The sequence below is a fragment of the Poecilia reticulata genome, linkage group LG4 (assembly GCF_000633615.1).
Source record: "Poecilia reticulata strain Guanapo linkage group LG4, Guppy_female_1.0+MT, whole genome shotgun sequence".
NCBI classification, from domain to species: Eukaryota; Metazoa; Chordata; class Actinopteri; order Cyprinodontiformes; family Poeciliidae; genus Poecilia; species Poecilia reticulata.
This window is the reverse complement of record NC_024334.1, coordinates 3,638,873-3,666,729: the sequence shown is the minus strand read 5'-3', so window position 1 is coordinate 3,666,729 and position 27,857 is coordinate 3,638,873. Positions and strand designations below refer to the sequence as shown.

Below are 27,857 nucleotides of genomic sequence, written 5' to 3'. Positions count from 1 at the left end.
ACTGTGCTAAATGTTCTGAATCATTTAGCTTAGAACTAAATATTTAGCTTGCTAACTACCTAAATTGCTAGCTAGTTAATTAGCTTGCTAACTACATAAATTGCTAGCTAGTTAATTAGCTTGCTAACTAACATTTTAGCTAACTAGCTGCCATGTTGGTTAGCTTGCTAGCAAGTGAGTTATTTAGCTAATAAAGTATTTAGATAGTTAGCAAGCTAAATGTTTAGGTCTGAACTAAATAWTTAGTTTGGAAAATAATGATGTACTCTGGAACTATTTTGATTGCTGTATTATTGATTGCATTATTTGAATTAACGTTCATGATCTAACTTTAGACTCATGATCCACACAGACAGAAAACAGAACAAATACATTTATTTGTTTAGTTGAACTAAATATTTAAGTTACAAATTAAATGTTTAGTTTGTAACCCAGATATTTAGCTTGTGAAATAAACATTTAGTTAAGAACTATTGGGTGAATAACATGATATTTAAATAATAAACTGTYAGCTGTTTACTGTGTAACTTTGCAAACGGCCAGTGATCAGCTGTTTGCCTAAMGCTTTAGTTCTGCATGTGTAAACCCTGTTGTCCTGCAGGGGGCGCTGCAGTGGGTGAACATGGCCAACGCTGTGGTTTCCTACGACCATCTGGCCCTGCAGGTGGAGGTTCTCCGCAAGGAGAACTCCCACCTGCGGAGGGAGCTGGAGGACAACTCGCACCACCTGTGCAAACTGGAGACGGAGACGTTTGGCATGAAGGTGAGTGGAGCAGCTGCTGCAGCGCAGAGACTCGCTGAGAATCACTCAGTCAAATCATCTGAACCGGCGGCAGGCAGGCAGGTTAGCCTTGATTCTGACTGATTATCAGATCAAATACTGAAAAACAAACAACTGAATAGAATAGAAATAGCCTTGATACGTCGATTCACACAGAAAACATAAAGGTTACAGTATCAGTGCAGAAAAACATGAGAGAAAAGCTTTTATTTAAAAATGAGTAAAAACAGAATAAATGTTTGTGAAAACTCCAGCAGGGATACAAACATTTATTGATTTTGTTCTAAAGTCTGACAGCTGCTGGGAGGAGGGACCTCCTGCTTCTCTCCTTTGTGCACCAAGGGAGCTGCAGGCTGTCTAGAGCCAGGGGTCAGAGGTCATGGGTCTTCTGATTTCTGCTGGGTTCAAAACTGACAACCGTCAGGGCCAGGCCAAGAAAAAAAATTTGAAAAAAGTTGGAATAATACGAGAAAAACATCATAATAATATGAGAATGAAGTCAGAATTTTATAAGAATAAAGTCATCAACAAAAATCATGATAATGTGAGAATAAAGCCGTAAAACTACAAGAATAAAGTCAGAATAAAATCGTATGACAGACAAAATAATACAAGAAAAAAGTTCTAATAATACGACAAAATCATAATATTTAAAGAATAAAGTAATATTATTACGTAAATAAAGTCAAAAATAATAAGAGAATAAGATTGTAATAAGATAAAAGTCATAAAAAGTAACAATATGAGAAAAAAGTTTTTAGTGGAACAAAGTAGGAATTTTATGATAATAATTTAAAAGGTTAACTAGAGGAATGTAGGGATGCTGCGGTGGTGCAGGGGAAAAGCACAAACCACATATTGAGGCCGGTGGTCACAGGTTCGATTCCCGGCCTGGACGTCTCCCCCCTCCCTCATCACCCTGTTTCCTGTCGAACTACCTTCAAATAAAGGCCAACAAAATGTTGAGCAACTTGGGATGTTATGTTTTGGTATCGGTTTTACATATAAGGAAATATTTAATCTTTTAAACATCAGATTATTATGAGCGTCTGCAAATTACACGGTTCACGGCAGCCATCTGATGGGAGTTTTCTAGATTATATTAAATGATCAGAAAATCGTTTCAGTCAGTAAAATCACATCAGCTCATCTGAACACTTTTAGCTTCCTGAGATTTATTTAAATTTGCACATATTTCCTTTACAAATTAAACAAAAACACAAAATTAAAGAAATAATAAATGAAAGCAGCCGTTAATCCTGCATGTGCGCCGCCACGTGTGCAGCTGGATTATCCAGCTTCAGCTCATCAGTCAGGATGTGCAGCAGGAAGAAGACGGACTGATTCCATCTGATGTATAAAAATCTGTTTTTATGGATGCTTGATGCCAGGACTTTGTGCTTTTAGCCAGATTAGTAAACATTTTAACTCTGGGTTTTCTCCGCTTGGACGCAGGAGATGCTGAAGCAGCTGCAGAGCAAACTGGAGCAGGAAGCAGGAAACCTGGCGTCGTCCGGGAGAACCGACGTGCTGCACCAACTCAAAGGTAACGACATTTATCCTCATCAAACTCCTCACCACAAACAGTGAGAACTCCTCCGGGACCGCTCTTCATTTCCACAGGAAGGGATTGACTCGTTCAGCTAATCTGATTGGTTGCCTCGTTATGACTCGGTCCAATTAAATCATCTGAACCTGAATCCAGTTAGGCTGAGCACAGATTAAAAGCAGAACGCCGCTTTCTGTCTGACATAAGTGGAAAGAAATAATCAGATAAATGAAACTGATGCAGCAACTGAGTCGAGTTTATGATAATTAAAGGGAATAAAAAGCAGCTGTTGTAACTAAACAAGCAATATTTGAGGAAAATACTGAAATTCAAACAACCAAAATGTACCAAAAACTGAGATAAAGTTTGTTTTATTATAAGAGTATAAAGTATTATCTAGAGAGATCATATCATTGGTTTTGTTTGTTTTCATCATCCTCACCAAAAAGACGAGATATTGATAGTCTGTAAGTCCCATCAGTTATACAATCAGGTCGTAGTTACTTTTACTTGAGTAACTTATTTGAAAAATATTACTTTTAGGAGTATTTTTACTACGCTGTACTTTGAATAGTTTTATTATAAAGTATTTCTTCTCTTACTTTAGTAAATTTCTGGATTTTCTTCCCACTGACTGAAAAACAAACATGTTTTAACCAAAAATCCACCAGACACAGACTCGCACCTGCAGTTTAGTTAGAGTTTCGTAAGTTTTTATTGAAAGAAACTGATGTGGAAACATTTTATTTTTGCCTGATTTTGTTACTTTTTGTAATTTATATGAATTATTGTCAATTTTGTCTTTAAAATACCAACATTTCCACATAACTTTATGTTTTGGTCCGTCTGATGATGTAATTTTAAAATTTTAAATGATTGATAATTTGATCAGTTACTCAGTACTTGAGTAGACTTTTTTACCAAATCCTTTTTTTTTTAACTTTTACTTCAGTAAAGATATGTTAAAGTAGCGCTGCTCTTGTTGAGTAAAGGTTTTTGGGAACTCCACCTGTCTTTAGCTAATGCTATAAGTAATTAGCAGACAAGCATGTGACGCATTTATAAGGCTTCTGTAATAACACGGATGCATACCGAGTTTTCATTTCAACTCTGTTGGACAGCACGGACTTCAAACTTTATAAAAGTAGTGCTTTTATATTGGTTTTGTGGTTATTTACTTCAAAATAAAGCCAGAAATAAGATTTCCGCCATTTTCGCCTCATTTTGTGGGGTCTAAAACCACATTTCGAAACAACCAATAAAAATGTGTCGACGGTCTGTTGCTAGGTAGAACGGAGACACGCGGAGAGAGACGAGGGGGGGATTTGGATACGGCAAGAGACGAGGGCGCAGCGATCATAGACATAATAGAAGAGTTATAGTTATATTATGTCTATGGCAGCGATGCTGTGGATTTCACTAAGAGTGTTCCGATGGGTTTTTTAGACTCTAAGTGTGTTAGTTAGAGTTCGTGGGGTGCGCAGGGGTAGTAGCAGTTTTGCTAGCTATCGCTACGTGGCTTCATAGCGAGCGCTGATGCACTAAGAGACACTGGGGCGGCCATTTAGACCTCGTCTGTAAACGGTCGGTTCCTCAGTCTGTAAACGGTCGGTTCCTCAGTCTTCCCCTCGTTCTTTAGAGCTCTACATGGATCTCACCAACTACTACGAACTCAAACACCAACCTCACAACCTGAGGCTTCTGGCTTCTGGCCTGGGCGGCGCGGGGATGAGGGGCGGCGCCGGCGCCGGGCCGGCTTTGACTGGCAGCCTGGATCTAGAGGATCACTTGGCTCTGCCTTCGTCCTCCTGCTGCTCCTCCTCCTCCTCCTCTATGGCGGCGGTGAACCGAGCCAGGAGCCCGCTCCGAGCGGCGCCTCGCCAAAGCCTGGTGTCCGGCGGGGAGACCGCCATCATGCTGCCTAACCACTTCCTGGATGGAGCGCCGCCCCAGACGGCGGTGATCTGCGAAGGAGACGGGCGGCTGAGCGACCATCACTTCGAGGAGCTGTGCAAAGAGAGGTCAGGAAATCAACAAATAAATATCACTCTTGTTTATTTTCCACTAAAATCTTAGATAGAAATAACTTAATATGACGACATGTCATCATAATAAATGTTTCTGGACGACAAAATGTCTCGGAAGTTATTCAGATAAACAATAATAATCCCATTTTCAAGTAATATAATATTGTAGTAATAATGTTGAATAAAAACATTTAACACTGAAACAGGAAGACATTTTAAATAACCAAAAATAAATAAACAAAACAATAAAAACAACAAATAAAATGAATTATGAAGTCTCTGTAAAAACTGTCCTTCAAGCTTCTACTTAGCATCACAACATGTTAGCATCTGGAAAATTAAAAAATGGAAAGTAAAGATGGGAGGTAATAAAAATAAAGTTTAACTGAGTGATGAAATGCATAAATTTGTTGTAAATTACATAAGTTTGTAGCATCTGAGGAGTTTAGACATAACATGGTTTTATGCAGTCTGGCTCCGCTGTTAGCATAGCAGCTAGCGAGTAAAAGCACTTTGGTAGATCAAATAATATGGAGTATAAAAATTGATTATAAAATTAAAAAGTTGATGGTTGGAAAACAGCTGATACACTAAGTAGCAAGTCTGCATAATTCAGCTTTTAATAGATGAAACTGAAGAGACAAACTGGGATCAACTGAAAGATTCACATAATCTAYGTAACTTAAAAATAAAGTAAATTTTAACTATTTAACTCAATTAGGAGCAAGCATAACATTTTTAAAAGCTAATGACAGACTGTAAGCATCGTCTCAGTTCCTGTTTAGAGGTTTTATTGAATTATTACATGAAAAATACACCAACGGTGGGATTTTGGTCCCTGTAGGAACTTTTTGCTGGGAGAAATTGACCGGGAGGAGCGGGAACGCCTGGAGGTGCTCTCACATACGTGTCACAGGCTGGCACAGCTGCCGCGCATCGATGAGGTGAGAACCAAGCACAACGTGGAGGGCGCTGCTTCCTTTACCTGACMGTCTTTAGTTAACCTCTGACCTCTGTGTGCTGCTGCTGCAGATTTCCCTTCAGTTAGATCTAATCCGACAGAATCTGGAGGACAAAGTGCATCGGTCTCTGATGGCAGAGCGCTACTTAGCAAGCAACGAGATGGTGCACAGGACTCAGGTGAGGCCGCTGGCAGCCGCACTAATCAGAATAACAGAAAGGCGTAACAAAATGGAAATAATGATTTTATTACTGCTGTCTGTGGGTGTCTATAGATGACAGAAACACTCCTTTTGTTGTCTTACAACCACCATCAATAGTTTGATTCCTTGTTCATTACTTCATGTTTATTTTTTAAAAATGAGACATGATATTTTAATTGACATTTACATGCAAATGCTTGAGATCAAAGTGACTCATTTCCATCCCTTGTCCCATTGGTAGGTTGATGTTTATGATGTTTAATAATAATAATAAGAAAAAGCAGCTTTAGACCGCTGCACAAAAAACTCCCTCTGAAGGAGAAAAGGGAGAATTAAACTGTTGTTTTCAATTAAATGTTCAATTAAATTAGTACTCTATATGGTTCAATGATTTTCAACAAATCTACTGCATAGTTTTAACATGATAAATAAATAAAATATAAAATAAATAGTTTTACTATTCAAGTTTTGTTCTACTGTTCATTGTAATCTAAGACTTCAGTGCATTTAGATTAAATTGTCATTTTGGTCTGCCCCCCAGTTGCTGCCCTGCCAGGCCCCCTTAAGAATAATAATGTAGATACGCCCCTGCAGATGACACAGTTTGTGTCAACAGTGAAATTTGCTGGTTTAAGCAGCATTTTTAAGTGGTTTCAATGCGGTTTATGTGTTGCAGATGCGAGCAGCTCGTCTGGAGCAGCTGGAAAAAGAGCTGCATGAGGCCAGAGGGGGTCAGGAGAGCCAGCTGCCGGTGAGACGGGCTGCACACACCAACACACACCAACACACACATGAAACAGCACAGAAAGGGATACGAAACAGAAACGTAGGGGTGGGTCTTCCTTAAATGTAAATAAATTAAATAAATGTCACATTTGAACAGATTAGGATATATCTATAGGCGATACCAAACATGCTCATTACATTTTCTGCACAAAATCATTATTGGATTCTGAGATTTTAGCTGTTTAGTGGCTTCTTGTCAAATAAGCTGCTTCTAACCAGCTAATCAGACGTGCTGGAACTCCTCTTGGGTTGCTAGGTGACGGGCGGAACTCTGCTGGGGTTGCTAGGTGACGGGCGGAACTCTGCTGGGGTTGCTAGGTTACGGGCGGAACTCTGCTGGGGTTGCTAGGTGACGGGCGGAACTCTGCTGGGGTCGCTAGGTGACGGGCGGAACTCTGCTGGGGTCACTAGGTGACGGGTGGAACTCTGCTGGGGTTGCTAGGTGACGGACGGAACTCTGCTGGGGTTGCTAGGTGACGGGTGGAACTCTGCTGGGGTTGCTAGGTGACGGGCAGAACTCTGCTGGGGTTGCTAGGTGACGGGCGGAACTCTGCTGAGGTTTCTAGGTAACGGGCGGAACTCTGCTGGGGTTGCTATGTAACAGGGCAATGGCTGCTGATTTATGACGTTCCATTGGGAAGGTTTCTGAAACAGGTCGTTTTACAGATGCCAGAAAACATTAAATTATCACCGTAAAGCATCTGGTGGTCTTTCTAAGCGCTTGTGCTGTTTTTAGAAGCAGTAGAAACCCAGTTGGAAGAACAAAAACATGAAAATGTGAAGTTTGAGTAATGGGTCCCGACTTTATAAAGGTTTGCATGAGGAGGGTACCATGCAAACACGACAGAATTCATTAATTATACTTAAATATTTAATTTTTATAGAGTTCATTTAGTCTTTGTCATGAAATCTTTGTAAAGTAACACTTCCTTGGTTCATACATATTGTGTCCTTCATGAGAAGATGTTTGACGGTCGGTTAACGCCCACATCATTCACTCAGCCGCAGCAGAAGACTGACAGTTTGGACATCGTCAGCAGTCCTTCAGTTAGTCTCACTTCAGAAGACGTTCCCAGTTCAGCTCCACCTGACACAGAGTCACMGAGCCGTCGCTGGCCCACACCCAGAACCCGGGGTACAGCGGCTCTGTGAAGGTGGAGGTGAAGGTGTGCAGGTGAACCATCGCGTCCTTGGAAACGCAGAAAAACGAGAGCGTCCCCTCTGGGCAGTTGAGGTACACGCCGACCCTGTTGCTGAAGGGTTCAGGCGAGCAGGACTGGAATCTCTTGTTGTTGTGGCTCGGCGTGTAGAACCCGCTGGAGCACTCCAGACTCCAGGACCGCTCGTTGTGACCCAGCAGGCAGCTCGCCGTGTCTCCGTTTCTGGAGATGTTGTTGTAAGTGACGCCGATGTCGGCGCCGCCGCTCCATGATACCTCCCAGTAGGCCAAGTCCAGCAGCCCCTCTCTGCACAGAACCTGGGGGCATTGCTCGAATCGCTCCGGGTGCCCCGCACGCCCACCTGTCAACCAGTCTCGACTCGCCTTTCGGTTGCCGTCAGCTAAGCGAAGCTCTGAGTTGGCCGTGTTGGGGTCAAAGGTCAGATAAATTGCAGCTGTTGGTGAAACAATAACAAAAACATTTCATGAGCTCAGATGGCAGGTAAACAACATGGAGCTGGATTCCACACCAGGGTTTCTTCATTGTAACACATTTGATGTTTGGAGTGAGATACCAAGTATTTTTTTTAGTGAAAATGAAAGCGTAGAGTCGTTAAGTAAAGTCATGATTCACTTTGTGGAAGTCCAAGTGAAAACCCAAACATTTAGTAATTTCTCTCATGTAAAGTGTTTACATTTATCTGACTTGATTCCCAACTCAACTCTGCTGTAGAGCAACCTGAAAGCTTTCAGAAAGCAGATCAAACTGGGAAGGCTAACTAGATACGCTAACGCTAAAGCCCTATGGGATTTAGTGGAGGCTAATGCTAATGCTAAGCACATAAAATCCATATTAACTTACAGTTTTTCAGAGACCAGAAGTCTTCTGTTGGCTGGTGACTGTAAAATAAGGAAGTAAAGACTTCAGATTACGCCTGCCAAATGGGGTGTCATGAATTTTTACTGCATAGTTTTCATTTCCATTCTGCGTTAAGCTAAACGAGTGAATTGCTTGAACTGACCTCAGGTTTGTTCTTAGAGGGATTAAACTGACTTCAGAGGACAGAACCTTTTCTAAAGGCTCCTCTTTTTTTTCTTCGTTCTCCCAGATTCTAGTTGTACTTTTTTCAGGAGCTGCAACAAAAACGGCGTTACACACAATTAACAGAAGTGCAGACAGGTTTCAGAAACCCAGCAGGTTGGTCACCTGTCTGGTGTTTTTACAGCAGAGTTGATGATTTTATGTTTGGCTGATAGATTCAGAGCCGTACCTGCTGTTGATGCAAACAGCTTCTCACTTTGTGGTTTTGGAGTCTTTGTCTTCTCGGTTCTCTTCTCTGGACCACAACCAGTCATCTGACAGTTTATCGGGTCGTTAGATTTCTGTGTGTTTTCAGTTTCTGTGTTTTGTTTTGTTGGATTTATTTCTAAGTCTTCTTTGCTCTTTTTAACCTCCTTCGTGTGATTTGTTTGAGACGCCTTCAGGAGAGGTTTCTCCCTCCTGAACAGACTCTTCATCGTTTCATCTGGTCTCTCTGCTCTTGAGGCTTTTGTCCTGCGGTTGTTCCTGGAGTCTTCCTTCTTTTCCACGTTCTTGTCCTCTCGATCTCTTGAAGGCCCAAACCGGAAAACGTTGGAGAGTTCCTCTTTCAGGAGAGTCAGAGGGCTGCCACTCTTCTCCGCTGATTGGCTCGGTTTGGGGTCCGAGTCTTTGTCCTTGAACATTTTCTTCATTTCCTCTTTAAACTGGTTGAAGTCCTCTTTGATGAGAGTCAGAGGGTTGAACGCTGGTTTTGCTGTTTGAGTCGTTTTCGGGAAATCCTTTCCCTGCTCCTCTTTGCCTTTCGGCTCCTCTGGCTCGATGTCGTCATCCTCCCGGGTTTCAGGCCGCTTCACCGCCGGCGGTTCTTTAGGAACACTCATTTTCCTCAATCTGCTTCACTGCTTTAATGTTCTGATTTCCAACATGTTCTGATGTGCCTTGAAATCTGCAGTCAGCATGGAGCCCTACCTAGCAGGAAATACGTGGAATCAGTGATTAATAGTGATTACAAGTTGAAAGATGCTATTTTACTGAAATATTAGCATTAAGTATTCCAGTAATCAAGTTAAAGCATCCTGATACACACTGCAAAAACAGAAAATCTTACCAAGTACTTGGTTAAAAAGAGTACTTGTCCCACTGGCAGATTATTTGACAAAGACATTTTTCCATGTTATGAGTGAAATAATCCTCCAGTGGAACCAGAACTTTTTCATCAATATTAGGGAATTATTGACATTTTCAGCTCCTTCCTGCTGAAAACGTACTTTTAAGTTTTGATTATTTGTAAAAACTCCAGCCAAAGTTTTGAGAGAACTCTATATTTCTCTTTGTGTATGTAAAAATAGAGATTTAAAGTCTGCAACAGGTAATGCGCCAATCCATCCACCTACTTGCTTTGACTTGATTCCCAATCAACATCGTCTGGTGTTTTATTAACTTTATATTTAAAATGAGTTCAACCTATGCATGTTTCCACTCAAACGAACAACATTTAATTCCTAACAGGAAGACATGGTTGATTTTAAGCGTTCTGATTGGCTGTCAGAGGTTTTAGCTTTGTGCTGCACTGCCCCCTAAAGGCCTGGCATGTTTAAAACAACGCTGCGTTAGCTTTGGATTGGCTAATCACCTTCTTACTTTCTCTGCTAAACATTAGCACAGATAGGCTAACAACTAGCTTTGAATGGTCATCCACAACTCGTACTTTTTTATTTAAAGAAGAATTTCTCAGAAAAAATGGTTGACATGCAACATCTGTTTTCAGTTCATGTTGAAAATGGAAACTTTAACTATACAATGTGACATAAAGGAATATTTGTCACTATTACTTCATTTTATATTTTATTTCCAATCTAATTGTTGAATAATTTTCCTTGTCCATTTAATGATTTTTCTCATGTTTTTCATAAATATCTATTTATTTTAGTATGATTTGTTAAAAACAAATCATACTAAAAACCAAATCCAGAGAAAAAGCAATTATAGCAAAATCTAGACTTATTTCATGTGACTGAGGTCAAACTGTTGTGTTCACAGACAAACAGACTTTAAAAGGAAACTGGAAGAAGAGTTAAAAGGAAATAAAACAATTAGATTACTGTAATCCAAGGATACTTGTAATAATATGGAGCTGATGTTGCCCTCCATCTTTAATTAGCGCTTGTTTAAAAATGTCACACTTAAGACTCTTCAACCTTGGACTAAATTGTTTATTGTCTGTTTAGCAGATAAATATAAAATATAAAATCATTTTTGTTTACAACTGAGATAAAAATGCTAAAAATGTTGTTGCTCCTGGAGTTTTTTCAAACTGAATTAGTTTGGACACCACCGCTGTAAATACTTTAACAGAAATAACCAAACAGATCAAGTATTTGTCAGGAGTTTTCATAAAAAGTACGTCTATTTTTTAAATCACCTTGTACTGTATAAAGTCTAAAATGTTGTGACGTAACTTTAATAACCCATTCTACCAGCTTAACACCATGAAACTAAAAAAAACCCATGACATAATGAAACTGGGAAGCTGGCAGCAGAAGGTGTGTTCAGGGTTTTCCGTAAACCTCTGATCGTGTTCAGGCTTGTTCAGAGGTAAATTTCATCTACATCAGGAGATCATCAGATACTCACCGCTGCCTCAGTCGCATTTTCCCCTCATCCTTCATTTAAAAACCCAAACAACAACAGATCCGACCTCAGAAAGGAACCAGCGTCTCCCTCAGAAAGTTTCTGTCACTCAGCTCATCCCGCTGCCGTCCRACCTGTTTGGCTCCATATTTCACTCACCGCAGGACGTGATTGGCTACAGGAAGCAGCAGTTCTGGTTTCTGCTTTGAAAAGAAGGAAAATCCAGCATGTGTTTGGATCAGGGCCGGGCTTAACTCCTGAGGGGCCCTGGGCAGTTTCAGTAGGACGGCCCCCGGCGGCTCCCAAATCATACGGAGACAACTGATCAATTTCAGAGAGAAAACACAAACTCCAGAAGTTATTTCTTACATGTGAAACATGTTTTTTTAGAAGCAGATATGCAACATTTCCTGATTTTCAGCATGGTTTTAGTTCCACATTCTAGATGAAAATCATTAAGGTCTGAATCTGTTCTAATGTCTAAGACATTGGAACTAATTAGGACTGTTTTTTAAACAAATTGTTGTTAATTAGAAACTTTATTTGTACAGTTAAAATGATGCAAACTGTGTTGCGTCCAATTTAATCTCTTTCTGCTCCCAAATTCCTTCATTAAATTTTTTTGCAGATATTAAAAATTCCAGAGGTTCATGCCTTCACAGCAGCAAGCAGCAACCCAATAAAAATAAAGATATGTTGCTAAAAATAATATGCATATGGAGGATGGTTGCTGTCAAAATGGGCAATTAAAACATCTGTTTATTTGATTTTCTGATGGTTTGAAAGGAGTTACCCAAACAGAACTGCTTACAGAAATAAGTTCTTCTTGGTCAAAGTAGTTGAGCAACAGATCTGCTTTCTCCATTACATTTTAAAATTGAAAGATCTCGTCATTTATTTACAAGTCTAGTAGTAAAGGGGCAATATTATGAGTTTTCCACAGTGAAAATATAGCAAATTATAGCAAATAAAATAACCTTCAATTATTATCAAAATGCTCTAGCAAATATGACTTAAAGAAATTTAACTTCCTAATTAAACGCCTTGAAATTGGGCCTCTGTCTCTTTAAAAGCTCCTGCTGTTTCTGAAGCTCCGCCTCCAGGAAGTCATCCCAACATGGCTCCTCTGTTAACCCTTTAACAACGTTTTTACCAGCGATGCTCTGAGCAGCAGCTCCACCAGGTGTTTGCTAATTTCTGCTGGCTAGTCTGAAGGAGCTGCGATTCGAAGGCGGAGCTAGGTTTCTCAAACATTCATGAATGAGTCAAAGCAACACTCCAGGCTTGTTTTTGATGAAGGAATAACATTAAACATGATGGAAAGATAAAAGAAGTTTACACGTTGCTGCCCCTTTAAGGCCGAGGCTGTGGACCAGCGATCGGCGTTCTGCCTGGTTTCGCTTCCAAAACGTAACGGTAAACTTCAGCGTGGAGAACATTTCAGTTTATCTCCGTCTTCTGTCACAGACAGACGGACAAGGCAGATGGAGCCGGTCAGGCAGCAGCTCCGCTCGCCGGCCTCCATTTTGTCGGCTCCTCGCCGCTTCCTGCTGCTGCAGCCCGTATTCTAATGGGGGCCCGTTTGGATCGGAGCCACGGCGGATTCAACGCCAAACATCCAGGTTTCCCTTTGTTAAACAGGAGGAGAACACACAAACAGCTCTGCTCTTTGTTCATCGGCAGCTCTCGCTTCACACACGCTTCACAGCCGGAGGCGTTGCCATGGTGACGGGATGCAGAGAAGACCGGGGGGGGTGAAGGCTTTGATATAAATCTCTTGAGGATGTCAGGCTGTGAATCCAAATGAAGTTGTGTTTTATTCCCGTCTGGAGCTGCTCTTTGGTCCTGAAGGAATGCGGGTTTTGGCACACGGGCCTAAATGCCTGGATGTGAATCAGATTCACACAAAGATCWTAAAAATCTGCAGCAGGATTAGTATGCAGGTGGTAAAACAAACATTTTACAACATGTTTTCTGTTCTCTCACAAACCCAGACACAAATATGTAGAAACTGGGTATTTCCAGGCCGCATTAATCTGCAGATTTGAGCTGTCAGATTCACAAAAAGACACATTCAAACTGGAATTAGTGTATTTACCTATTTTGAGTTTGTTTGGTTTTCTGCACCATTACCTTTCGTTTTAATAAAGCCCTGCAGTCTGTGGAGCCGCAGCAGCGACAGTTTCAAYAAAACCTCTAAACCTCTTACAACAGAGCTGTGGAAGCAGTGAAACTGGGTCAGAGATTGTCTCATRCTTTCTTCTTCCCTTTTCATGTGCAGCTGTCTGGAGCKGAGAAGCCCCCTSCTGGAGAACTGGAGAACAGCGGYTCTTCATCGGCTGCAGCCGCAGGASCTGAAGCTGCAGACGGAGGCAGCAAGGTAACAACTCCTCACTCACATTCAGGGTTTCMAACATTAAAGAGTCAGGAATACTGAACATAAACACACCAACAAGGTTCTCATCAACTCAACATTTAACCAGACACACAAATATCTTTAGAATAAAATGTCTTACTGGCTTTGTTGATTAATAGAAAAGATCTTTAAAATCTACTTCTTTTTAGCTTTCCATCATGTTATAATGTTATTCCCTCATYRGAAACATACATCGGGTGTTGCTTTGATTCTTTCATGCATGTTTGATAAATCCTTTAATCTCCATGGCAACCACAAACCTAATTTTATYTTACTTAATATTTTACCAGAATAAAATGCGATTGAGATTAAAAGCCTCTTTTTCAAGGTAGTCCTGGTCAAAAAGCAGCAACAAACTCAACAGTTGTTTAGTTAATCAAATCAAACTCTGTTTGTCTAGAAAGTCCGGTTTGTTTGGTGTGGATGCGTAATCGAACTCTGGTGTAGACCAAAAAAGCAAACTCTGTAAAGCACCTGATTACCCGTTTCTCTGTGTCTCCAGCTTCAACTTTGTCTACGTTTCCTCCTCAGGTGGAGATGGTGTTCTGGCTGCTCTCCATGCTGGCGAACAGGGACAAGGACGAGATGTCCCGGACTCTCCTGGCCCTGTCCAGCTCTCAGGACAGCTGCATCGCSATGAGGAAGTCCGGCTGTGTCCCATTGCTGGTTCAGATCTTGCATGAAGTTCCCGGTGGAGTTCCTGATGGAGTTCCCGGGGAGACGRCAGGCGGCGCCGCCTCAACCGGCTGCAGCCGAGACACCAAATCCAGAGCGAGCGCCGCCCTGCACAACATCATCTTCTCACAGCAGGACGAAGGCCAGGCCCACCGGGAGATGAAGGTCCTGCACATGCTGGAGCAGATCCGGACCTACTGCGACAGCGGCTGGGACTGGCTYGAGAGTCATGCCGTGACGCCTTCACCTGGAGGCACCAAAACGTCTGGTGAGCCTAAAATRCTCACAAGAACCACAAGTTAGTGGAATTCAGATRCTCCAGTTAGACTAATARGAGATGATACAGAAAGTACTCTGATTAGAGCACAATCCCTTACTGATCCCAGAAAGCTTGGATTTGGTTTAAGTTTACCTCCTTTAACTTTTTCTGTGATGTGCAGATATTCCTGAACCTGTGGACCCTCAGATCTGTCAGGCCATGTGTGCCATCATGAAGATGTCCTTTGAAGAAGAGTACAGACGCGCCATGAATGAATTAGGTTTGTGCCTTACTTTCTGATTCTTAGCATCTGGGAGAGAATAGAGGACTTATTCTAGCACTAAGCTAGCTTGACAGTGTAAGTTGTTGTGAGTTTTGAGTTCAGAGCAAGTTGTTCTTCACCAGGTTGTCTTCAGGTGGTGGCAGATCTCATCCACCTCGAACAGGAAATGTATGGCATGCAGAACGACCCCATCAACATGGCTCTGCGCCGCTACGCTGGGATGGGCCTCACCAACCTCACCTTTGGTGACGTCGTCAATAAGGTTCGGTCAAACAGTGGAGGCAGGATCCCCTAGATCCTAGACTCAATGGGCCTGAARTGTTTCTAACCAACAGGACACAGGAAAACAGACCTGGARAKAATTTRACTTTAGTTTWAATGTGGAAAAATGGAGTCCATAGAAATATTTGCCTCTCAAGACTTTATTCCCWGTCTCTATCCACTGAGCCTGATTCCAATCAGTAAACTCATGGTGAAATATTTAKACTTGGGAGTGCTAATTTGAGTAAAGTAAAGAATTTGGTCATGAGAAATGTGTACAAACAGTAGAATAGTGTTTAGCATATCAGAAACATTAGCTTGTCTGTTACTCATGTCTGCACCCTCATCGTCCTYCTGCAGGCCACCCTGTGTTCGAGGAAGAGCTGCCTCCAGGCTCTGGTGGCCCAGCTGTCCTCAGACAGCGAAGAGCTTCATCAGGTGGTCTCCAGCATCATGAGGAACCTGTCCTGGAGGGCYGACATCAGCACCAAGAGAGTTCTGAGAGACATCAGCTGTGTGTCTGCACTCATGACCTGTGCCCTGCAGGCAACCAAGGTACAGAAAACTAAACTGGTGAAATACAGGTATTGAAATTGAAACTTAGTCTGTAGAAAATGGAACTAACATTTACTGAAGTTTCCTGCTCTTGTGTTGAGAAAAGTATGCTTCTCTACAGGAGTCGACTCTGAAGAGTGTCCTCAGTGCTTTGTGGAACCTGTCAGCCCACAACATTGATAACAAAGTGGCGATCTGTTCCGTCGACGGATCTCTGGGTTTCCTGGTCAGCACACTGACATACCGCTGTCAGACCAACTCACTCGCCATCATCGAAAGTGGAGGGGGAATTCTCCGAAATGTGTCGAGTCTGATCGCCACGCGAGAGGACTACAGGTGGGAGAAGTTCTGTGTTCTGATACAGTGAAAACACATTTTATGCTATAGTTCCCTTCAGTATCCATAAAAATATAAGCTGAAGTAAGTCTATTTTTCTTTCTGTGCAGGCAAATCCTGCGTGACCACAACTGTCTCCAGACTCTTCTGGCGCACCTGCGCTCTCACAGCTTGACCATAGTGAGCAATGCCTGCGGGACTCTMTGGAACCTTTCAGCCAGGAGTCCCAAAGACCAGGAGCTGCTGTGGGATCTCGGGGCGGTTAGCATGCTGCGCAACCTCATCCACTCTAAGCACAAGATGATCGCCATGGGCAGCGCTGCAGCTTTGAGGAACCTYCTCACCAATCGACCTTTGAAATACAAAGACACTGCGGTGCTATCCCCTGGCTCTTGCGTGCCCTCCCTCTATATGAGGAAACAGAAAGCTTTTGAGGCTGAGCTGAATGCCAAACACCTTGCTGAGACCTTTGACACTCTTGAGAAACAGAGTTCCAAGCATTTGAGCTTCAACAAGCCTCTTAGGCACATTGAGAGTCTGGCGAAGGATTATGCCTCTGATTCTGGTTGCTTTGATGATGATGAAGCCCCCAATAACTCCAACAGCTTGGACACTGGCAGCTTCTCTATGCTGCCAATGTATCTCACCAACTCCAACTTTGTGCAAAATCAGCCCCATAGGAGAGATAATGAACCTGAGAGAGATACAGACTTGCCTCAGATGGTTGAGAAGAAACATGCTCCTGATGATGTGGTGTCTGCTGCMGCAGAGAAACTAGCAAAGAAGATTACCAACACAGTGGCAAAAATTGACAGACTAGTGGATGACATCACCATGCACACTTCCTCTGAGGACAGTTTTAGCCTYAGCTCTGAGGACCACCTGGCAGACTGGCCTTATGGACAGGATGAGCTTAATGAAGCCCGAGCAAATTCATGCTCCCCCTGCCGGCTGTCCGATGTGAGCAGCTTAGCCTACAGAGAACGCCTCAGCAGAGCCCACGCCCTTCTACGCCTCAAAACCGCTCACACAAGTGTGTCAACAGACAGCCTGAACAGTGGCAGCACCAGTGACGGATACTGTGGTAGCAAAGACCAGGTGCGGCCTGTTCCAAAGGCTCTAGCAATCCAACAACGACCCAACCAACTTGACCTCAAAGTGGCTCATCAGGAACATCTCAATGTAGGACAGAGCGTCCTGAGTCAGACTAACCAGCAGGATATTCCAGAGAGAGATTCTGTRGATAATAAAGTTATAGACAATGTGGAGCTCGGCAACACAGACAAGAACCAAGAACAACCAGTACAAACACCTGTYAGTGTGTCCACTAAAATATCCTCTGATGTAAGCATGACATCGATTAAACTTTCTCCTAGTTATCAACAGGTCCCACTCATCCAGAGTGTGGCAAAATTTGGAGTCGCAAAGACGGCCATCAATGTTCAGGCYGCCCAAGCGATGAGGAGGCAAGCATGGGTACCCACTGTACTGACTGGTGGAAGTATTACAAAATTTGCTCCAATGAATTCCACCAGAAGTCCAACAGTGGGGACGATGGAAACRGTCCAGAAATACTCCGTGGAAAACACTCCAATCTGCTTCTCACGWTGCAGTTCACTGTCCTCACTCTCTTCTGGTGACGGCGGGCTAGACGGACAGAGTGAGAATGAGCTGGAGAGTGACTCGTCTTTAGAGATAATTGAGGTGGATGATGGCGAAGAAGTGAAGAAAGAGCAAGAAGATGAAACTTTAGAGGATCTGAGCGACAGTCAGCTGCTGATGACAGACTCAAAAACCCTCCCCATCAAAGAGAAAGACCCCATTGAGATATCTCGTACTCCCAAAAAGGATAAGGTGTTCCTTAGGGGTGCTTCACCTGCTATAAATGAAGACAGATCGCCATCAAGCTCTTCTGAGAACTATATCCATGATACACCCCTAGTTCTAAGCCGCTGTAGCTCTGTGAGTTCACTGGGCAGTTTTGAGTCTCCTTCTATTGCCAGTTCAATCCAAAGTGATCCTTGCAGTGAGATGATTGACGGAACAATAAGCCCCAGTGATCTTCCAGACAGCCCAGGACAAACTATGCCTCCTAGTCGCAGTAAAACCCCCTGCTGTGTCGAGTCGAATGTACCAGAGACACAGACCACAGGGATGCCAGGACAGTGGGAAAACAGCCTGCGGAAGTTCATAGAGATCACAGATTCCAAGGAGAGGTTTAACCTTCCCGACCTGGAAACCATGATATATTTTACAGTTGAGAAACCCACAGAAAATTTCTCTTGTGCTTCCAGCTTAAGTGCTTTGCCTCTGCACGAGCACTACATCCAGAAAGACGTGGAGTTAAAATTAACCCCACTACTCCAGCAAAATGACGAGAATCTCCCATACCCCGATGAAGATGAGGAAGGATTTGACAACGGTGAACGATACAGCGAGGGAAACTCAGAAGAAGACATAGAAATTCTGAAGGAATGTATCAATTCAGCGATGCCATCAAAGTTTAGAAAAGTAAGATCATCCCTGGTGACTGCCATTCCCTCCAATGTACTCAACTCCCACATCCGAAAACCAATACAACTACAATTTAACATGCTTCCAAATGGAAAAACCCAAATCTGTCCTAGAAGGAGAAATATATACCCACAAAAAGACTTGAAGTTGGACGATTCTTCCTTCACCGACTCTGCAGAGGGAACACCTGTTAACTTCTCTAGTACAACATCTTTAAGTGATGAAACTCTTCAGTATCCCCTAAAGAACAGGGGGGCTAAAGACTGCACTGCTAAAGGCCTGAGCAAACAGGAAGTGATGGACAATGATGCAAAGAGGATTGAAGACTTGCGGATATTTTCACACTTCCACAAACCACATGGGGCAGCCTACCCACCGGAGATCCAAATGAGCCGAACCACCAAACATGTCATTCCCACTCAGAAGTTGCTGATGCAGAGCAAAGAGGTAGCTGACCGAGTAGCCAGCCTAAAAAATCGGGAGCGATCTCCAAATCAACAGAGGAGGCAACAAGGTCAAGGCTCCTACAGGAAGTTTGACCTGCCAGTTATAAAACAAAACAAAGAAAGTAACGTCAACTCCAGAACACAAAAAGAAAACAAAATGTTTCGACAAATGACACATTCTTCAGAGGATAGTATCGATTTCTATGGTGACAACAATGAAGAAGTAATCAAACGAACAAGCAGAAAACAGATGAAGGAGSCAGCTAGAAGCACTCTTTCCCGAAGCATGACAAACATAGGCAGGATAGATAACTCCCAAGGAAAGCCCAGAGGATTTCTGAGATTGAAACAAAATCTTTTACGGGATGAATCCCTGGCATGTTACTCACTCAGCTCCTCCGTCAGTTCACTTAGTGATGCCGAATTTGAGGAACATAAAGCAAAAGCACAGCAAATGTGGTACAAAAACAGACACAATAAAACCCTCAATATGGCACAGCAGACAAAGGCTGTTACTTTGCACTGTCAGTATGAAGAACAAAGCTCACCGAGCTCAGTGAGCATGGACTCAGAGGATGACCTCCTCCAGAAGTGCATAACATCTGCCATGCCCAAGCAGAGGCGAAAAATGGCTGCCAGGAAGAAAAAAACTGAAAATACTTATAAACAAAAGGACTCTGACAGATGGGACATGGATGAAGAAATGGATAGCGACGACACGGGATGGGATAACGATTCAGACCTCAACAGTGTTGAGTGGAGAGCCATACAGGAAGGAGCTAACTGTGTTGTCACTGGACTGCAAGCCTCAAAATCTCAAGAGCCATCATCTGAAGAGACAGAGTCAATTCTGTCTTTCATGTCTACATCTAGCTTTACACCTAAAGAAAAGAAATTTGCAAAAGATAAAAAGGCTAATAAGCCTTTAGACTTTGCACAACGCAAGCCAGTTCCCAACTTACCAGTTGTGTTTAGAGGCAGGACAGTGATCTATACACCACAGCAAGTGACRGCTCCATCACAAAGACCTCCTCCCAGAAAAATACCAAGCAAGACAGATGCTCCAAAGAATCCAAACCTTGCCCAACACAGGTCAAAGAGTCTCCACAGACTCGGCCAGCCCCAGGACGTGGAACTGTCTCTTCCAAAAAGGAGCTCTACTCCACCTCCAAGGATACCAAAAAGCTCATCCTCTGGATCATCACAGAGCTCCACACCATCCAAGCAGTCACAKAAGAAAACAGTTTCCCCAACTCAGACAAGTAAACCAATCCAGAAAAAGACTACCTCATCAAGTAGTAGCTCACCAGCCAGTAGCCCCCCTGAAAGAAAAGGTCGTTCTCCTGTTCTTAATAAAAATGAGAAATCTCCCCCACCAAAAACTCAGAAGTCACCTGTCCGGATACCTTTTATGCAGAATTCAACCCGGCAGCACCGACCTTTGTCACCACTAGTAACTAACCAAACTTCACCCAAACAAAGTCATCAGATTAACGGGAAAAGAGTGTCACCAGCCAATCGATTTGACATGGTCAGGATGACGTCTGTCCATTCAAGCAGTGGTGAATCCGATCGAAATGGATTCCTGAGGCAGCTGACTTTTATTAAGGAATCAAGGACACCATTTAGACGTGATGGCTCTCCTCACAATACACCAAGATCACAAAATGGATCCCCTCGAAGGGCAGCTCCTGGAGCTTCAGCTGTCTTCCTGTGCTCATCACGCTGCCAGGAGCTAAAGGTAGCAGCGCAAACCCCAAAAAGGGTGCAGGTAAAAGATTCTGGAAAAGTTCAGCAAGTCCAAAAGCCAATCCCTGGCCTCCAAAAGCAGACCACCACTTTATCAAGAGCAACATCGAGCGAAAGAGATCTATCTGCAAGACGTCCAGCCCGTAGAACGAGTTCGGAAAGTCCTTGCAGAGTAGCCCAGCGAAGTGCGACCGGCAGAATCGCTGGGGTGAGGCACCAACAAGAACAAGATACCTTTAAGCGCCATGCTTCATCACCAAGCATAAATATACTGAGTCGTGTTACCAGCCGTTCTTCGCTACGTTCATCGTCCTCTGATTCAAGTGGAAGAGCAAAAAGCGAGGATGACACAAAGAAGAAAGGGCAGAGATCCACATCACGGCGTAATACTGGAGTTACTTGGAGGAGAATCAGGGATGAAGATGTACCTCAGATATTGAAAAGCACGCTGCCCGCCAATGCGTTACCACTGGTGCCTTCTCCTGATGGGGAGAAACTAAAACTACCCGCTCTACCAGGAAAACTGCCAACAATAGTACTTGCATCTCGCAAGACAACGGACGCAACAGTCCAGACAGAAGATTTATCCAATGACAAGACTAACTCAAGTACTTCTCCAACACCTGAAACAGCTCCAGTGATCTCTGAGGAAGAGGCCAGACTGGCTCTCCTTAGAAAATTTACTGCTGCCTCTGGGAATAACCATCAGGATGCAGATTCAGATGGTTCACTGAAGAGCCTCAGTACTACCGGAACATCAGACAGCCACGTTGGCGGAGTTGTCACTTTCCGCCAGGGATCCCGGAGCAAGGCTGCCAGAGTCACTCCATTTAATTACACCCCCAGCCCCATGGCCTGCTGCCTGGAAGACCCGCAAAGCCAGACAGTGACAATGACTGTAAAGGCTGGGGAAAAAATTGAGCTGTAGAGTATTTGGTGGATACCAATCAGCATGAATGACTGCAAACTTAAACTCAGCACCCTATATGGACACAAGTGTGCTAGTCCTATACCTCGAATATTGACCCTTTCTYCTATCCCATTCAACCCCTTCAAAGTTTTCTCTCTGAACAACTGATCAGATCTTCCATTTGTCATTGCTAAAGTTGGATGTATGCATGGAGACAGAGTGGCCTGATTTGACCACCAAAAACTTCGTGATGCCCTTCAGAGAACATCTATCCAGGATATCGCATCTTTTTATACTTTTTTGTATTTGTAGATTAATCATTGCCTGGTAGAAATGTAGTCAAAGCATAAAAGACAATTAACTGTATTCCAGCACATAAATCACAAACTGTCTCTTGGAAACAATTGAATTGAACAACATTATGCAACATTTTCAAGAAACTGCTCAGTTGGACTTTTGGCAAAGAAGGCTCAAATTGTGGTGGACTGGAGATGACTGCAGATTCTCACCACATACACAAACAAACACAATGACTTGTAAAGTCCTTTTTACGCACTATAAATCAAAGCTTTCGATCCTTGCTTTACCACTTGACAACAAAGATGCTTTCAAGACCATTAGACTTATGGAAGTCATTTGTGATGAGACATTTCTTCAAATAAATGTATCACTACTTCTATTTGTATGCAAGCTGCACACAGGTGGATATTACAATGCTATTCTCGTCTTATGAATTTGTGGAATCAACCTTGTGTGCAGGCGACTTAACATTGCCATGGTTTTTAGAAACAATATAAACTTTATAAAAGGAGGCATAGTGCATTGTGACAGGTTCAAAGGTGATTTAAGAACAATTACAACTTCTGTTTTTGAGGTATAACAAAATCTGCCCTAATTTTAGAATAGGTGCTGGCCTTATAAATACAAAGAGTTGGTTTAACAGTATTGGCGTACATTGACCTTATGTCTTTGTATTGCACAATAGCTGTATTTACCAGTCATTTCAAAGTCTCATTGCTGCTGGGATCAATAATTAAACCTGAAACTCCAAAATCTGAATTCTGATATAGTATGATGTAGAGTAGCCAATGCACATCTCCTTATTTCTGCTTAGACTGGACTTCGAAGATGGCCATTTTAATTCAAAGTAGTTTCCTACCACAAATGTTCTCAATGCTGCAACAGTAGCATCGGTTTCTGTTGCATTCTACAATCCTCTTTCTGAATTAGTATTGTACATAACACATCAGGTATACAGAAACCCTCTGGTGAGTGTTTACCGCTGACAGCATGCTCATATATTCACTGTGTACACACAGATGTAGACATTGTTGGTACTGAATAATGCCATGATGTAATTCAAAAGGAAGGATTTTTCAGTCCAATGCCATCTGTGTTTTTGTGACGCAAAAACGTGTAACAATGCAAACTGTGAATTGATGAACAATGCAGCCACATGCATCTGTTAATGCATTGGGATGTTTGATTTTGCTGATATTCAGGTACTGTTTGCTATTGAGTGAGTCAAGAATATGTTATCAGTGGTGGTTTGGCTTTAAGCACAGGAGAAGGTACAAAGTTAAGACTGAACAGTAAGCAGAAACCTCTTAAGTTGGACAATATCAGACATTTAATTTGTCGTTTTTAGTCACCAGCCTCTGAAGTCAAATGACTACCCCCTCTTGAAATACTGCTTTCGAGAAACTCAGATAACACAAATGAAGTCATGTTTGTATATCAAATAACCATTGTGTGTATACTCTGCTGAGCTCTTTCCCTTGTGCCTGTTCTCCATCTCACTCTGCAGTGCATCAATGCAGAAGCTTAAGTAAGCTACTTCAGGGTTCTCCAACCCGAGTCCTCAAGAGCTACTGTCCTGCAGGTTTTAGATGCAAGTCTGCTCAAACACACCTGGATCAAATGAATGGCTCTCTACCAGGGCTTTTCCAAACTTGATGGCATGTTGAAGAAGTAATTCAATTATTTGAATCCCTTGTGTTGCACCAAGGATTCATCCAAAATCTCCAAAAGGACTTTGGTTGGAGACCTCTGAGCTAGCATATTTAGGCTAATCACTCATATCATCACTAATCATCACTATACGTTCCCTAGGATGGATCTTGCCATAAATAGGCTTCCAGTTAGCATAGCAATGTTAGTAACTACCATATTTAAGCTAATGACTCACTTACTACACACTCTGAAGGCTAAGCATTGCCATAAATAGGCTTATGGTTAGCATACCAACACTAATGACTTGCCTGTTTGGGCTCACATTCCACAGTATTACACATTCCACAGGCTAAAAAACATTTCCATTAATATTAGCATATTAATGCTACAGCTAGCAAAGGATTCACTGGCTGACACTCTCCCTAGCATTCATGACCAGAATGCTAAGGCTAATGAAACAATGAAATGCACTCTCCTACATTCTTTGTGTTGTGCGTGGGTAAAATTCAGGGTGAAAGTGCGAAATAATGTGACTGACGTAATCGTTTCTGAATGTTTTCGGTTTGTGTTTATGCGGACATGATTAGCGTTGTTTTGAAAAAGTTTCCGTCGTCAAACCTATGCATTTTTGTCTTTCCAAAACGCTGTTACCATTCCACAGTATTAGAACTACAACTAATACTTTTCCTCTTTCATGTGTGCTTGAAGAGGTCGATGGAGTTGATCCACATTAAGGGGCTGTTACAACAAAACCACCATGTCAACAAAAAGCCAAAATGTAACAAAGTATTTGCGTTTTACTGTCCTGATGTTGTGTAAAGGGGTCATCAGACTCACATCAACTTGCATCACAATTAGCTGCCAATTTGTATTCTGAGGCTGAAACCTACAAAATCTTCCACAGTTCAGGACACTGAAGCTACCAGTACATCTTATAACGGCTGCTGACTTTGTTATGGTCTAACTTTGTACCTGCTGCAGGTCTTTTGGTGGTCTTCACTGGAGTTCTTTTCTGCAACTCTACATGTTAATATCTGCTTAAATGTGTTGCTGTAAAAGTAGCGATAGGTGGTGAAGATTATAAAGACAATGAATATTCTCTGTAGTTGTACTTTTCCTCTTTCATGTGTGCTTGAAGAGGTCGATGGAGTTAATCTACAGTAATGGGCTGTTATAACAAAACCACCATGTTTTACTTCTGTAGCATTAATTAAAAAGGCTGTGTAACCTACTTTTATCCCCAACAGACCTTTAAAGACCTACAGGTTTTGTTATTCTTAAATCCTATCTTATCAGTGTCAAGAGTCAGCGTTTCTAGAAGTAAGAATGTCTGCATTACAATTATTATTCTAACACATCACAGGCAAAACAGCGCACACAAGTCTAGTTCTGTATAACAATAATTTGGTGTAAAATCTGGTTTATAAACTAAATATCTTCTGCAGATTGGAAAGGTATGAAACCCAAGACATTCAGTTGTTTTAGCGTATATTTTAAACAATTTTCCAATAGTAAGATTGGTTGCCATAGCAATTTTAGGAACACAAATCTGGCTTCTGCTCTTGCTTAATTTCAGGCCAACAGAAAAATCCTCAAAATCTGAAATAATTTCCAAGCAACCAAAATTCATGTAGCTGTAGATTTCAGAGTTACATTTACCAGCTGCAGCTAAGCAGCCGGCATTGAGAAGACAATAAAGGCTGGAGAATCAACTGTTCGGGTTCTTCTGACCTTTTCTTCACCAACACCAACGAGCGTCTCGTTCACACCTGGCCATAGACCAGTTTGTAGCTGAGCTGCATTAAATTTCTCAGTCTTCACCTGAACTGGGTCTCAGAAGCATCACAGTGCCATGTTAAACATGCAAAAATAACAGAAGCGTGTTGTTATAAATGTCTTCATTCCAATAAAAAGTGATGTGATTCCTTAAACTGCTGCATTGTCTTTATTTTAAATGCGTCAATGTGACACTACTGGCTTTCTTGTACCAACAGATGCTGACCAGAGAAGACCAGGAACACCCTACAAATGCTGCAGTTTTGAAGATGCTATGACCCAGTCATCTAGTCATCACATTGTCTAATGTTAATATCCCACCTATTAACAGCTGCCAAGATAAAAAAAAAAAAAGATAATATTTTACTACACCTGTCAATGGTCATTATGTTATGCCAAATCAGCGCAAAGAAATGTTTTAAAGAAGCAAAGCTTTTGGTGCGAAGTGGTGTATTATTTGAAAAAATCAGAAGAGAACACCAAGAAGATTTTAATGGCGGTTGGCCAAAAACAATATGGGTCATTGCCCGCCAAAAGCCAGTAAGGAGTGTGAATCAAGATAACGGGCTCAAAAACAAACATAAAAACTGTATTATTTTAAGTAAACCGGTGTTCTTCAGTAGAAAAAGATGTTGTTGTTTTTATCTCTTGTGCTTTAATCGGGTTTCTGACATCATGTCAGACATTCTCACCTTCTTGTTGACCGTCGTCATTGTTACACTGACGTGGCGTGTGACGCCATGACGCACGGCTGCTTACCCTTGGCTTCCGGTGTCGCGGTTGCTAACTTGTGTTGATGTATTTTTCTCCGGACTCGGCTCGTTTTTCTGTACATGAAAGTGGGAAAAATACGCCGCTGACGGAGTGAGCCTGACCCAAAACGAGTCGAAAAGTTTTCACAAGAAACACAAACATCGGTAAGCTCTGAAAAACACGGCTAGTTGTGGCTGTTTACGGCGTAAACCAGAACCTCAATCCATTATTTGCAGAATTAAGCTATAATTTGTTGTCACCTAAAGTAATGTTAATTAAAGACACCCAAAGTATTTCACAATACATTTTACTTCGTTGTAAATCATTCGGCTGAATATTTATCGTTTTAGCTTGTATAGATTTTCGTGTTTTAGCGGTTTAAAGAGGTTATATATTGCTGCAGAGCTGACATGTTTCCCTGGATAGATTTTTGTTTAGCAGACTCTGACTTATAAAGATCTAGAATCTTGGATCTATTTGATGTAAATAATTACTTTAACACTTTCAAAATTATTCAGGCTCCTTTATTCTGCAGAATAAATGTTTTCAGGCGTCAAGAGAAAAATACAATACGTGGAGTTGAGGCACTGCTCTGTTTTCTAACTTCTTTATTCCTTTAGTGTTTCAGATGGAGAAAGTGTAGCATTGCTTGTGGAAATGAATATTGGCTCTAAAACTAAGAAACGGGTGGTTCTGCCCAGCCGGCCCGAGCTCCCCACTGTGGGTCAGCTGCTGGAGGACATCAACAAAGCGGCTCCTGATGACCCGGTTTTCAGCATCCTGGAGAAAACCGAGCCGGGTGAGTCCAGCTGCTTCATATTCCCATCACTGGTTCCATTATTCCCCTCTGAAAACATTTACTTTTTATTTAACTAGGACCTTTCAAGAGACATTAGAGGACATGTATCAAATTCAGAAGTATTTTTTTTTAAACATTTCTGCAACAACACGATTGTTTTGCTTTAGTTTCTGAAGAAATCCAACATCATTAACTCCCCAATCAGATAAAAGAGGATTTCACTCTACAGGAAAATAAAACTGGATTTATCCGCCGTGAAAGGTGAAGACAGTTTTGAACTAATAATTCTGAGAATAAATTCATAATTTTAAGATATGAAAGTAAAAATTTCTAACTGCGTATCTTGTAATTATGACTTTAAAGCTCAATTTTAATGCTCATAATTGCAACTTTTATATTTTTAACTATTGTGATAATGATTTATACTTACTTGTGACATGCTCATAAGTATGTCACATATATTTAGAACAYGCACTTTATTAACAGAACAAAAGTCCTGTGTGTGTTTGGATCCGACCCGCTGACCGGACGTCTGGACTTTCTGTGTTTAGCTTCGTCCCGGCCGGCGGACAGCGAGGCGGAGCTGCGGTTCCAGCAGAGCCGCCGCTATTTGGCTCTGAACGGCCGGCTGGAGGAGGCGCTGGGTCAGCTGCAGGAGCAGAGGGAGGCGCTGCAGACGGCCGGGGGACAGCTGGACAGGACCCTGGAGGAGGTCAAAGGTCAAGTCTGCTGACTCGCCACATCCCAAAGAGATGCCGCTTCTTCTTCTCTTTAACTGAACTTTGCTACTGGAAACCCAGATAGACAGTGACCTTTGACCTCACCTGTAAAACCGCTTCATGGTCCCTGAATGGGAAAGTGTTGCGATCTAAAGTCAGCAGTTTGATCGTGAAAATAAATGAGAAAATGTGCAGAAATAAAGATCAGAGTGGAAAGTAAATCTAAAAATGAGAAAAAAATAAAAATAGTAATTAGTTTTTTCAATATTAGTTTTTTATGTTTGTGCAGAGCTTTGTTCTTTATGTTTCTGTAAA

General features: G+C 42.1%; 3 protein-coding genes across 8 annotated transcripts; 2 read left to right on the top strand and 1 right to left on the bottom strand.

The window, feature by feature from the left end:
• The first annotated feature begins 601 nt into the window (after positions 1 to 601).
• apc2 (APC regulator of WNT signaling pathway 2) lies at positions 602 to 25,426 on the top strand. The gene is made up of 13 exons (XM_017304343.1): positions 602 to 763; positions 2,237 to 2,327; positions 3,970 to 4,351; positions 5,202 to 5,301; positions 5,390 to 5,497; positions 6,197 to 6,271; positions 13,420 to 13,518; positions 14,086 to 14,497; positions 14,670 to 14,768; positions 14,894 to 15,033; positions 15,393 to 15,587; positions 15,709 to 15,923; positions 16,034 to 25,426. Exons 1-13 carry the CDS (start codon positions 623 to 625, stop codon positions 21,558 to 21,560), a joined length of 7,584 nt encoding a protein of 2,527 aa, XP_017159832.1. The 5' UTR covers positions 602 to 622; the 3' UTR covers positions 21,561 to 25,426.
• On the bottom strand, positions 7,164 to 14,054 carry LOC103463142 (tripartite motif-containing protein 16-like). Of its 6 annotated transcripts, XM_008406335.2 has the most exons (6): positions 11,142 to 12,210; positions 9,902 to 10,569; positions 8,737 to 9,476; positions 8,488 to 8,599; positions 8,328 to 8,365; positions 7,164 to 7,920 (listed from the first exon to the last, which is right to left on the bottom strand). In XM_008406335.2, the coding sequence occupies exons 3-6, from the start codon at positions 9,386 to 9,388 to the stop codon at positions 7,361 to 7,363; spliced, it is 1,362 nt and encodes a 453-aa protein (XP_008404557.1). In that variant the 5' UTR covers positions 9,389 to 9,476; positions 9,902 to 10,569; positions 11,142 to 12,210; the 3' UTR covers positions 7,164 to 7,360. The 6 variants fall into 6 exon arrangements, with proteins under 6 accessions (XP_008404557.1, XP_008404562.1, XP_008404556.1 ...); XM_008406340.2 differs by lacking the exons at positions 9,902 to 10,569; positions 11,142 to 12,210 and adding an exon at positions 14,037 to 14,054; XM_008406334.2 differs by having other exon boundaries at positions 9,902 to 12,210.
• A 582-nt stretch (positions 25,427 to 26,008) lies between the features above and the next one.
• On the top strand, positions 26,009 to 27,841 carry lg4h19orf25 (linkage group 4 C19orf25 homolog). Its single transcript, XM_008406333.2, has 3 exons — positions 26,009 to 26,188; positions 26,645 to 26,823; positions 27,375 to 27,841. The coding sequence occupies exons 2-3, from the start codon at positions 26,682 to 26,684 to the stop codon at positions 27,554 to 27,556; spliced, it is 324 nt and encodes a 107-aa protein (XP_008404555.1). The 5' UTR covers positions 26,009 to 26,188; positions 26,645 to 26,681; the 3' UTR covers positions 27,557 to 27,841.
• Positions 27,842 to 27,857: the final 16 nt, after the last annotated feature.

Excerpts from the sequence above, each read along its gene's own strand:
- lg4h19orf25 (XM_008406333.2), top strand. The coding sequence starts at position 26,682 with ATGAATATTGGCTCTAAAACTAAGAAACGGGTGGTTCTGCCCAGCCGG. Across the intron at positions 26,824-27,374 it reads CCTGGAGAAAACCGAGCCGG|CTTCGTCCCGGCCGGCGGAC; the intron begins GTGAGTCCAGCT and ends TTCTGTGTTTAG.